This window comes from Onychostoma macrolepis, chromosome 02 (genome assembly GCF_012432095.1).
Source record: "Onychostoma macrolepis isolate SWU-2019 chromosome 02, ASM1243209v1, whole genome shotgun sequence".
Taxonomy (NCBI): Eukaryota; Metazoa; Chordata; class Actinopteri; order Cypriniformes; family Cyprinidae; genus Onychostoma; species Onychostoma macrolepis.
Window position 1 is genome coordinate 4,203,214 of NC_081156.1, and position 13,551 is coordinate 4,216,764.

Genomic DNA, 13,551 nt, shown 5'->3' on the forward strand with positions numbered 1-13,551 from the left:
TTACACACAGGAAGTAGTCCAAACAGAATTCTCCCTTTTCTTAAAGGGGTGACATCTATCGTTGTAACACCACAGACAACTATTTTATACATTACATTAACATTCATATTGGTTGCTCTACTGTATCCACACTATTCAGAAAGTCAAGTTTAGTCATCACTGCACAGACACTTTTCTGAAAAATAAATACTGTCAGTAGGCTAATAAGGTTTTTGATGTGCACTAGCCTACAAATTGAACCTAACTTTTTAATTTTTTCCCCTGTGACTGCATTCACCAGTATGTATGTACTGCATTACCACATCTGTGAAAAAATAAAATCAAAAAGTGAAAAATGTTTAGAAAACAGGACTGTTTGAAATAATCTTGAAATGAGGAGTTCATTTTAATCAAATGATGTAAATATGTTGAAATTACAGTCATATGGACAGCATAAAGTTACGTGGGTCTCAGTTTTACTTGCTTTCCATGACACATAGTAAAGTCTTGATTTTATTTCAATCGTTATATGAAACCAGAAACCAACAACCACAAAACCATAAGAGCAAGTTAAATACATATAAGTTGGACAGAGGTGCGAGAGAGATGGAAATGACATCTAATGATTTCATAAAATGTTTGGATTGTCTCAGGTGTGCGTCAGAGGCTAAACGCATCTCTCACAATCAACACCCGGACATCTGACACTGGAGCTCCCAGACGGCCATAGTTTTCTCTATTTTTAGGTTTAGCCATCTGGAAAAATCCCCAAGTCATGACCCATCAATCGCAACATATTCCATATCAACCCTGCATATATATATATATATATATATTTAAGGTGTTCAAATAACATCTGTAAGGCAGAAAAGCAAATCAAAGCCAATAACTTTCTAAGAACTTCAGACATATTCAGTAACATCCAAGTGATACTTCCGGTTTTCTTTTGTCAAATGTGACCCTGGACCACAAAACCAGTCTTAAGTCGCTGGGGTATATTTGTAGCTATAGCCAACAATACACTGTGTGGGTCAAAATTATAGATTTTCCTTTTATGCCAAAAATCATTAGTATATTCAGTAAAAGTCATATTCCATGAAGATATTTTGTAAATTTACTACTGTAAATATCTCAAAACGTTGTGCATCGCTAAGAATTCATTTGGACAACTTTAAAAGCGATTTTCTCAATATTTGGATTTTTTTGCACCCTCAGATTCCAGATTTTCAAATAGTTGTATCTCAGCCAAATATTGTCCGATCTTAACAAACCATTTTAAGACACTTAAGACTGGTTTTGTCGTCCAGGGTCACAAATGAACAAAGGACACCAAATACAGACAACCAGACACTATAAGTGTAGCTATCATACAGAAAAGTGGACTAATATCAAAATGACAAAATCACTTATCTTTGAATTTCATAACTCAATATCGAAAATTCTTCCATTTTTACTGCATCTGACAAACAGTACAAAAAAATAAAATGTGCATTTGTTTTTGTTTTTCCAAGACCATCCCACGAGTCTGTACCACAGTCCCAAAATGGCTGAGATGAGTTTTCGTCCAGTTTGTCTGTACATTCAGCTTCTTGGACCTGTTTTCTTTCCAAGTATGAAACTAAACGGAAGTTCAGCGTCTCCCAGTGTCTTTAAGCACAATCCTCTTCAGTCAATGGTTTAACAAGGAACTTCATTCAGACCTTGACAGAATAAATGAAATAAAAACATGGCGAAAAGTGATGAAACACACCAGTATGATAAATTACACATAGTATTTTGCTTTTCAGTTGAACTGAATTTGATCTCTGTGAGATATATGTACTAGAAGTTTATAAATCCATGAGGTATTTGTTTTTGACAAATAGTGTCTTTTTTCTCAGAGATGGAATCCATGCTCCAGGCACGTCCTCTTGAAAGAGTTATTGGGTCTTTGGTTCTGCCGACTTCTCTGGCTCCACATCCAAGTCAGTTAAGCAGCAGAGGCACATGATCTGAGTGTATTTGGTGACAGAATCTGGCATGGCGGAAAGAGAGAGAGAAACAGGTTGGAGAAAACAGGAGCAAAAAATTTTCAAATTAAATGGAATATATTTACATTTACTGTACCTATCATTTTACCTGCACCATCCCACTGGAAAATATTTTTTTTTTATATTAAGGATGAGCTTTATTATATTGGAGTAGATATTAATAGTGTATTGATAGCTTGAGGATGAAGTAAGTATTTAAGAGACTAGAGCTGCTGTAAACATGATATGTCTGTCACATAGCCTTCCTTCTTCAATCCAGACTAAAACATTTTGTGATAAAATATTTCGAGTCTGAATTTGAGGCACATCTAACCACTTCTTTGCTTACATTTAGTTAATAGATTCACATAGAATAAATTAAGCAGAACTGTGAACTAGCATGAATAACAGTCACATGTTTGTTGTGGTGGAGCAGTGCCTGCTATGGTTATAATGCTTTCACCACATGACTATATGAACAAAAAAGGAAAAAGGAAAACAGTTCCTTGCTGACAGAGCTGACATGTTTCCTTTCACTGCTTTCTTCATATTCCGGTTAAAATAAAATTTTAGTATTTTTTGTAGCAAAAGTCCTCATTTTCTCATGACTATGTTACACTCTTCATGGAATCATGGAACCAGGTCTTTCAGGTTTTCAGACACCTCCTCCTTCTCAACCTAAATGTGGGTGATTATGCATTTAAACGCATTATGCATATGACGTCAGGATTTTTTTTGGTGATCCTTTCATATCAGTAAATGTAAAATACGATTATCCTCACCATTCAGTTTACCAAACCATTTTGGTTGTTTCTCTTTGGGCAGGTAGATACACAGGTAATAAACTGGCACTCCAGACAGTGCGATGGAAATTCCTATGAGCGAGTTAATGGTGTCGCTGTACAGAGGAACGATCACGAGGAACACACTGCACAGGCAGTAGACGAAGGGAAAGAACAATGTGAGCTAATGGAGAAAAAGACCAAAAACAGCTGAGTCAACAAACACACAGAATAACACATAACATTACTGTAAATAATCAGATGGGAATGCACCTTGACCGGCCTGTGTCTGTCAGGCTGAGTGATTCGCAGGTAAATGAGTCCGGCCACAGACAGACCCACATACAGCCAGTAACTGAAGCTGAAGTAGTTGATGAGTTGAAACACATCCTCCACACACAGGAAGATCAGACCCATCACGCCCTGCAAACACCCACAAATCCAGGACTTATCAAAGCTCATTCAGCTACCTGGCTGATTTCACACACAAAGGCGGCAGTCATTTACACACTAATCTTAAGGTGCATGTGATTTTTTTTTCTCACATTACAGTTTATTTCTACCACAAATGAAATGATTTCCATCCACTTCAGATGAACAGTCCACTCATTTTAGTAGTCTAATAAAAACTATTCTATACATGAAGCGGATCACCTCGTGATCAAATCACACCATTACTACATTTTCATTCTCAAAATATACTGATTTTAGCTGAATGTGAATGGGGTGTTGCTACACTGACATCAGTAAGCAAAAACAACTGCTTTGCGTGATGCTACATCCACACCACTAGGTGTCAGTATAAATGTAAAGTCACATTTGTGAAATTTTGTGGATAAAATCCAGTCATTCCAAAAGGAATTTTCTCATACAGATTTAGCTCATGTTCGTGTTTGTTAGACCAAGAGAAAGCTGCTTGGTTTGAAAGCGACTTCCATGAGAGAAGGTTCATAGGCTACGTCTCCATGCAATTGATTTTCCCCCCCATCACTTCTGGTGATGTAATTTATCATTATATTATCAAATGTGACCCTGGACCACAAAACCTGTCTTAAGTGTCAATTTTTCGATATTGAGATTTATGCATCATCTGAAAGCTGAATAAATACGATTTCCATTGATGTATGGTTTGTTATGATATGACAATATTTGGCAGAGATACAACTATTTGAAAATCTGGAATCTGAGGGTGCAAAAAAATCTAAATATTAAGAAAATCGCCTTTAAAGTTGTCCTAATGAATTCTTAGCAATGCATATTACTAATCAAAAATGACGTTTTGATATATTTACAGTAGTAAATTTACAAAATATCTTCATGGAATATGATCTTTACTTAATATACTAATGATTTTTGGCATAAAACAAAAATCTATAATTTTGACCCATACAATGTATTTTTGGCTATTGCTACAGATATACCCCAGCCACGTAAGACTGGTTTTGTGGTCCAGGGTTACAAATATTTAAATGAACTTGAACAATAACAAAAAATAGTCATAATTTAGTCATAATATGTTTCTTTCTTATTGCCTTGAAAATTAAGCTTCTATTTAAACTAAGTCTTAGTATCAGTAATTTTTTGTTCATGTTGCAATAAGACAGTTTACTTTCACTTAATGTGCAGTCAAAAGTTCAAATTCAAATTTGTGCAGTCACATTAGCGAAATCTATTAGCAAGTGTTAGTTGGGGTAAAAGGCTGTGAATTTTAGTTTAAAAAATAATTGAAACTTTTTTTTATTAAAAATGTATTTTTAGTTTTAGTCAATGAAAACTGACTTTTCATTTTTAATGCTGTTTAATGCAGAGCAGAGGGCATGAAATTACACTGCATTTATTACTGTATGAATACTGTTACTGTGAGTAATGTTTAAAATAGAAATAAAACGACAAAAAAAAAAAAAGTTTTTTAAACTCTAAAACCGTCAGTAGAGTTTATTTCTAAGTTAGTGAAGTGAAGGTTCATGATATTGACAATGGACCTTTTTTCCATGCAAAATTACACATTTCGCTAATGTGACTGCACAAATTTGAAATTGAACTTGTGACTGCACATTAAGTGAAAGTAAACTGCCTTATTGTTTGGTGCAATGGTGGAGTGTATGTTTAAGGGTGCACTCTTTTGTTCATGTTGAACCAACCAATATTTTTCTACTGCTGCATGTTTAAGAGTGCACTAAGTAATTTTTGTTCATACACTTATTGGTTGGTGCAACATTTACAAAAATTACTGAGTGCACACTTAAACATACAGCAGTAGAAAAATAGACTAATAGAAGCTTAATTCTCAAGGCAATAAAATGGCTTGAAAGGAACATGAAACTAAATTATGACTATTTTTTGTTATTGTCCAAGTGAATTTACATATTTGAAAATAAAATAGCATCACCAGTATGGGGGGGAAATGGAGCTTTTCAAAACTCTTAATCAATTGCTTTGTAAAATAATTCTGCTGGTGTAAATGCAATAAAATCTCAGCCCAAAACCATGCATAAAAATACCTTGCAAATGTTTTTTGAATGTACAATCTATCCAATCTTTTATGAATTAGTTGGGCCTGTTTTTATTTTAACGAGGGTTTTTCTTAGAAATAGTAAAGGGACTTACGTTGAAGAGGAGTGCAGGTACAGGAGTGTAGCGCGCAGCGTGGATCAGACTTAAGCTGTTGGGAAGGTGGCCTTCTCTCGCCCCCACAAAAAACAGCCTAACATGAAAGAACCCAACATTACTATGCACATATATCAAGACTTCAGAGTCCTTGTTGTTTTAACTGGAACCAGAACCTGGAGGCGGCAATGATGGAGGCATTGAGTCCTCCGTAGCAAGACATGGCCACAGCGATGGGGACGATCCAGCTAATGGGGCCCAGCACCTGATTTCCAAATGTCTACAGATGGGGACACAAACTGACATTTTAATCAAATGATTGCTTAATGTATACAATAAAGTCATAAAGACTAAAAATTAGATATCTGATCATCATAAAGATCCTTACTACAGCCACTGCATCACTACCCATGAAAGAAGGCATGTCCAGAACAGCATAGTATGCCACGTTGGTCAGTATGTAGATGATTGTCACTATTGGCATGGAGACGGCTATAGCGATGGGAAGGTTCCTACGAACGATTAAGCAGATGATGCATTCATTTTTATGTAGCTCTGGATAACAGTATTTGGTAAATGAATAAATGCAAATGTAAATGTGGAAAGAGAAACATGCCAGGTCTGAAATGTACTTGTGGTTGTAGCCAATGCAACAACAATGGTCTACTACAAATATTTAAATATGGGTCATTGAATCATTCGCTCAACCGATTCCTTCAAAATGCAGATTCATTTAGAAAAGTTGGCCTCATTTCTTTTTTAATTTTGTACAATTTGCAAATTTATTTATGAAGAAAAAAAATGATATAACATCTCCTCCAGATTCATGGCAGGCGCGTACGCACATAAATTTGTTATTACCCTCATTCAGTGTTAATAAATCAGGATTATTGAAATCGCGTAACTGCAGCTAGTATTGTACATTAAAACATGCCCCAAAAAAGTACATATAAGGGCTTTCCACACAATGTTACCTCTCTTTTATGTAGGCCTAGACTACATGCAGTCGTGTTTCAGACCTTTAATTCGCCAGGCTACATTTTGTCATCGTGTCATTTTTACTCTATATACAAATATGCTTTTGTAGAGTCATATAATTGCCTTAAATTACTGGTTTCTAAGGCCTCTAGGAGTATGTGATTTTTGAACACAGATGCACAGTTACTGAAGGAGAAAAAATATTAAAATGACAATATGGGAAAAATGGATGTGCTCACACCTCTCAGGGTTCTGGATCTCCTCAGTAACAAAGTTGAGTGTGTCCCAGCCAGAGTAGGAGAACAGAGCTGAATAAAGAGCCAGGGCGATGCTGCCCGCCTCCGTGGAGGAACCCTCGAATGGACTATTGAAGTTCTTTGTTTCTCCTGTGGTGCACACAAGGAAGTATGAGAAACACAGAGAGAAAATTATAAGATTGAGCAGTACGAGAAACACCCTGAGATCTCTAGTTAATTAGATATGAATCTTTTCAAACAATTGTAGGCGCAACCTGAAAATAATTAAGAGTTGCTTCCTTGTTCATGCGATCTTAATTCCTCTTATTTACTGTAACAAATCCACGCCATCAGTATCCTACAGAAACTACTTTTACCGTTAATTATCTTAATGATGCCCACTGTGATGACGAGGAGCAGAGACATGATCTTGGCGTACGTGAAAATATCTTGAACCAAAGTGCCCCACTTCACATAAGCACAGTTTATGAAGATCAGAATACCTGAGGAAAGAGAAATAAGGAGGAACACATTAAATACATTATGAAATCAACTGTGTGATAATCAGAACATTTTGACATCAATGTTTTAGTCAAAAGGAGACTCACAAGATATTACATAAGAAGTTGTTTTTTGTTTTGCTCGTATTTTTCTCAGAAACCACAGCAGGCACTTTCCATGAATACAGTACTCTATAGTGTCTAAATGTTTTTAAATGAGAACTACTCCATATGTTATATAAGCTATTATACATCATAAGCATGAAAGTAGGTTATTCATAAATCAAAATCATTTCAAATGGTGATTTTGGCCTGCTCCACTTTAGGGTCTTGAACTTCTCAACAATATGCAACAAATAAAATAATACAACACTATATGTTATCTTATTGATTATAGAGTATTCAATTTACTGTGTTAAGAAATCAGTATCAAAAATGTAATGCTTTATCCCACATTTTATACAGTAGAATGATTTTACAAAATAAGGATTTTCAAAATTGTTTTCTTAGTTAAACAAATTTACACAAAGCTCAACCATTTTCCTAATGTTATTATAAGAAAAATATAAAGAAATATAAATTTATGAGTAGCTACAAACAACACTTGGTCCCATTTTTACATTTTATTTTACACTCTAAGAAAAGCCCATAAAAATAGGGGTCAATGTACTTTTTTTTAAAATGAACATTTCAATCCTGATTTTTCCCACAGGTGTTCACCCATTATTTTAATCACACACTGCATTGTGTTGTGTTTCAGGGTTGAAGAAAATAAAATTAAAAATAAAATTAACAGATCGTTTCCTAGCGTTTTTTTGTTAAAAACAAAAAAATAAATAAATACATTTTGGTAACAGTTTAGCAAAAATTGCAAAGATTATATAAGATATATTTAAGGGATAATCAACGGCTAGCTGTGCATTAAACAATTTGAATGCACGACGTGGAGGAGAAGAACCGCCCGACGCGCAGCGTTAACTGTAACTGTATGTTACTATGGTTACCAATGTTTATAGGAAGCGCATTAATATAGAACGTGATTAAACTGACCTGGAACTACCTGTGCAGTTAAATGAATTTAATCAACACCTGCCAGCCAATCAGAATCCAGTATTCAGACAGACCATGGCATAAGTAAAATAAATCAGCTAATATAATATGTTGTTTGATCTGAGGTTGAGAATCAACATTTTCTGAAGGTTAAGCAATAAGCATTGCCAAAAAGAAACAAACTATTTTTCTTTTGGTCCCCTATTCTTGGAAAGTGCCAGGTCCCATCTCAGTTAGCACATGAATTGTGTGTGTTGTTACAGTCTGTCCTCATGCACTGGTGGATCATGTCCCTGCCTTCTGAGAACACATTTAGCCCTGACTGGAAACTGTGTGAAGGCAACAGCTGCTGAGAAGGAAAGAGAAACAAAAACACCTCCTCTGTCTCGTGTGCTAGATCAGCCAAAAGTGAAAATTGGGCAAATCTGAGAAAAGTGCCACATTCATCCCTGTTTTGCTTTCACTTTGCTCAAACTCTGTTTGCTTTAGAATACATGAACCTAAAGAAATTTAAATAGGCCTAGATTTGTAAATTTAAACAAAAACCATTTCAAATGAATGTATACACTCAGGCTTAGACAACACGAGCCACCAACAAAAAAGTTCATGGGATTTGGACCTGTTATAGTGATACCATAGTATTCTTTGTAAATATAATAATGTATGAACATGGTAATCATTCAGTACCATTGTATTACCGTCTGAAACCATTGCTGTACCATCACATTTTTTTGTAAGGCACGTGTTGTCGATCTTTCACACAAATATCAGTACCTGCAATAGTCAAGCCAGCTGAGTCACAGAAAAAGATTTGAGTGCTACTAAAATTGTTTGGTCTGGTAATCGAGTGTCACAACAAATAGTGCAGAAGTATTTGATAATAGATACTACCTGAACTGGGATCTGCTGAAATATGTACTTGGTATGTTCTACAGTTTTACAGGTTAATCATGTTTTTTTGTTTCTTGATGCATAGAATCTCTTGCTTAATCATGCAGGTAACTGTGACGTGTGTTGGATGCCTAAAGTTATTTACATTCAAACTTGATGAAAAGCACATATCATCAGGGGTCATGTGATGATCTCTGGTAGAACTAGATGCTGTAAGGAAGTGTGTGCCAAACAGAACCACAAAACGATAGTTCTACACTACATCAGGAGTAATATCTGTGCAATGCTACACTCGGCTATTAGAAAAAAAGAAGAAGAAAAAACATTTTTGTGTAGTGAAGGGCCTACTTTATACTGTAGATAGTATTTGACGGTTCATAAGTGCATATTATTTTAAACGAAAATAAATGTTAGTCTTCACGACCTTTTGTTTAATGTAATAGCTTGGCTCACAACTGAAACAACTTCCCTTTTCAGCTGAAATACCACTGCAGGTCATTATAAGCGTATTGGTTAATTCTGGGATGGAACACACTCACTTCACACTCGAAATACATTAGGGAAGTACAGTGGTTGCGAATGCCATTTCAGACAAAAGGATATACTGTATGCGTCTGTATGTGAAATTTTGTGAAGTAAAAAAAAAAAGGTTTTGTGTGTTGTGATGTGAAAGACAGCAGAAGTGGAAAAATAGTTCTCTCTCTCTCTCTCGCTCTCTCTCTCACACACACACACACACACACACTAAATAGCACACGTACATCTCTGAGACGTCTATTTGACGTCTGCATTTACATCTGCAAGATGTATTTTTTAGGGTGTTTGCTCATCTGCAATACGTCTATAGGACGTCTCCTTTTAGATGTCAAATAGATGTCTTTAAGATGTTTATAATTTAGAATGTATGTAAAACTGACATCTTACAGTCGTCTGTCAGACGTTTATAGACAGCAGATGCTTTCCAGATCAAGAGATCTTTAACAGACATCTTGCAGACGTACATGTGCTATCTGGGCATAGGTCTAATAAATAAATAAAAATCACTAAAATAATATCTGCATTAATAATATAATGCAATTTCTAATAAATAATTATAAATGTTTTTATCAAATGATATATTTCAGGTGCTGTTTATGATCCTATCCCCCTTCCTCAATGCTCAACAAAAACATAACGCGTTTGTGATATCTTGTTTTAGGTAAAGCTTAGTTCATCTCCACAGTAAATATGAAAGTTCTGTCATCATGTATTCACTCTCATGCCGTTCTAAACCTGACTGACTTTCATTCTTCTGTAAAACACAAAAGAAGATATTTTAAAGAACGCTGGGAAGCAAACAACATTGGAGCCCATTGACTTGTATTGTAAACACTGAGACATTTCTCAAAATATCTTCTTTTGCGTTTAACAGAAGAAAGACAGACACACAGTTTTGCAATGGCACGAGGGTAAATAAATGATGACAAAAATGAACATTTTTGGTGAAGTATCCCTAAGTCAAAAGACTTTTTCTTTAAGAGTAAATGCTATGCTAAGCTAATTAGCTAAGCTATTTGAAAACACAAAGTTAAATGTTAAATGCTTTGGTAATATATGCAATTTAGATGACAAATTCATTTTCACGATCAAGAAAAAAATACATTAAAGATTTCATAATGTATGTTTCTTAATCATGAAAAATGACATTTTTGTGTTTTTCTAATCGGGCACTGAATTGGACACATAAAAACGTCTCAGGTAATACAATGGCTTTGGGGTGAAAGAGGGACAGGATCTCACACAACACAATTGACTGAAAAGGAAAGGTGGTTGATGAAAGATTAGTAAGACCGTATTGTTCTTTGGAATAACTTGAAGAGAAAGCAGACAAGACTTTACAGAGGGAGCATTCACGATCTCTCTCACACCGAGGACTCACAGAGACAAGCCGCTGCTATCAGTCTCACAGCATCGTACGGAGGCTGACAGGTTGGGTAGAGCGCTTCCACCAGGTAGTTGGCAAACGTCAGCGAGATGACCGCCTGGCTGGCTGGCTCGACCAGCAGGATGGATGTCCACAGGCGAATGAAAGCAAGGAACCCCCCGAAGGCCTCAAGGATGTACACGTAACTAGCACCAGACTTTGTAATAGTGGTTCCAAGTTCTGCGTAACACAGTGCGCCAAAGACGGAAAATATTCCCCCGAGAGCCCAGATGACCAGCGAAAGGCCGTAGGAGGCGCTGTACATCAACACACCCTTGGGCGACACGAAAATGCCCGAGCCAATCATGTTGCCCACAATTAAGCAGATGCCGTTAGCGAGAGAAATCTCCCTCCTCATGATCATCTTCTCCTCCGGCGCGTCTGGACCATTGCAGGCCCCAGCCGGCTTCTTCAGGTCCAGGTCTCCCTGTGACCCCGGACAGAGTTTTTGGCCTAAAGACATCGGTTTTTTCATGCTGAAGGAACAAGAAGTCAACAATTATTACATCTGTAATCACTGGTAAAACTCGTTAAACACAGTTTTGATGATGAGCGTAGTGCTTTTGTTTGGCATTAACATCCCAGATATCTTGTGTCTGACTAATTTGCCGAACATATTTTTTACTGGAATTTCTACTTCTGCAAACAAAAACTCTTTCAGAACAACCAAACTATATTTTGTCTACAGATCTATACCATATTTCAGAACATAACAAATTTGTGATTGGCATAAAATATTACATAATATACAAAAATATTGGTGACACTTTACAATAAGGTTCCGTTTGCTAATATTAGCTGACTACATTAATCAACATTAATTAACAGTAAAAATATTTCTGTAGCATTTATTTATCATACTAATAATACATTATTAAAATTTTAAGTTTTTTCTATTAATATTATTGAATTAACGAGCTTAATGAACAATGGCTAATAATTAAATAACAATTGCTATATTTTATATCAGTAATATATACACACACTAACATGAACAAATATTAAGAAATAATGCAACAAATGTATTGCTCATTGTTAGTTAATACATTAACTATTAACTACGACTTTTCCTCAATAAATCTGCTGCTTATAAATATTTAGTAAGATAGTTGTTAAGTTTAGTTCTGGGGTTAGATTAAGAGATCTAAAATATGGTCATACAGAATAAGGCATTAATATGTGCTTTATAAGTATTAATAAACAGCCAGTATGCTAGTAATATGCATGCAAATAAACAACTAGTTTATAGTGAGAATAGTTCCCTAAAGCGATACTAAAAATTTAAATGAAACTAAGATTAATAAGTGCTTTTTTGTCACCAATATTCCTGTATTTAATGTTGTCTTTAGCACTTTTACAAATGAGTTTGGGAAACAGTACAATCAAAAACAGCTTGAAGTTAATTCCATTTTTAATTAATAAATGACACTAATAATAGAAATCACTTCAAATTGAAATATTTCACCAACAGGCAATTCCCTCACTAACCCCTGTATTATCATCGAAATGGCCACTAGTTTGTGGTCTTATTTAATATATTTAAATGTCGTGCCAAAAACAAACTGTACTTTACCTTTAATCATGTCAGAAGGAATGCTGTGAAAAAATTGAAAATGGATTGTGGAGAAGAAGAGAGTAGAGATGAGTTATGCAAGTTTCCAGAGTGATGGTGATCCTGGTCAGAATGAAGAAAGCTAGACTGTCAGGGTGTAACGGGTCAACAGGATGAGTGCTGTCGCAATCCCAGACCACAGACCCTGATGTGTTTTTCCACCAGAGGCAAAATGGCTTCTTGAGTTGCCCTATCTATTTTAAGAGGTCTGTACTGAGAGAGAGAGAGAGAGAATGCCTGTCCCCTCCTATTGATAGCAAAATTGCTCAGCAAAACCCCGTTGAACTAAAGCTTGTCTTTGTTATCTGATCTGTTCCAGTTCTGGCTCTGCTCTAGAATTCAGTTTAAAGACAGGCTGTTTCCCCTTTATTAGAGGTGTTTGCTAAGACAATCAGCGCTATTGCTATGAACCCTCTCACCTCGAGTATTAAACTTGCGCAACTTGTTCTGCACAGTTTGTGCAACACACATAAATGACACCTCAACTTGTGCAGTTTATTGAGGAGATATTTATTCAATGATCAAACCCCACAAGGGTTATGTTTGCCTGGCAGATGATAAAATTGGTGAAAAGTCTCAGTGTTAGACATTTATTTACCAGGGCCTATATTCACAAACATCTTTTGTTTCATCAATAGAACTTCTTTTTTTTTTTTTTTTGCTTAAAACCTGTTAACAAAACTGCTAAGAAATGTTTTACGAAGGAAAACGAAGGTAAGAGGTGGAGGCAGAGCTGAAATAAATATTTATTTTAGAAGAAAGAAATTCATACTAGTATTCTGCAAGGAGGCATTAAATTGATCAAAAGTAAAAGACATTTTTAATGTAACAAATTTACAGGAGAGTTCCATTTCAAATAAATGCTTTGGAACCAAATAAACGGTTTGTTATTATAACAAAATAAACTTTTGTTATAATAACAAAAGTTTCTTGAGCAGCAAATC

At 35.5% G+C, this 13,551-nt stretch overlaps 1 protein-coding gene across 1 annotated transcript; it reads right to left on the reverse strand.

The window, feature by feature from the left end:
• Positions 1–479: 479 nt before the first annotated feature.
• LOC131521225 (Y+L amino acid transporter 2) lies at positions 480–12,783 on the reverse strand. Its single transcript, XM_058745755.1, has 10 exons — positions 12,569–12,783; positions 10,951–11,471; positions 6,969–7,094; positions 6,597–6,741; positions 5,766–5,889; positions 5,554–5,657; positions 5,378–5,474; positions 3,044–3,193; positions 2,771–2,954; positions 480–1,993 (listed from the first exon to the last, which is right to left on the reverse strand). The coding sequence occupies exons 2-10, from the start codon at positions 11,468–11,470 to the stop codon at positions 1,899–1,901; spliced, it is 1,545 nt and encodes a 514-aa protein (XP_058601738.1). The 5' UTR covers position 11,471; positions 12,569–12,783; the 3' UTR covers positions 480–1,898.
• Between the last annotated feature and the right edge of the window lie 768 nt (positions 12,784–13,551).

Excerpts from the sequence above, each read along its gene's own strand:
- LOC131521225 (XM_058745755.1), bottom strand. The coding sequence starts at position 11,470 with ATGAAAAAACCGATGTCTTTAGGCCAAAAACTCTGTCCGGGGTCACAG. Across the intron at positions 6,742-6,968 it reads CATCATTAAGATAATTAACG|GAGAAACAAAGAACTTCAAT; the intron begins GTAAAAGTAGTT and ends TGTGCACCACAG. Across the intron at positions 5,475-5,553 it reads TCCATCATTGCCGCCTCCAG|GCTGTTTTTTGTGGGGGCGA; the intron begins GTTCTGGTTCCA and ends CTTTCATGTTAG.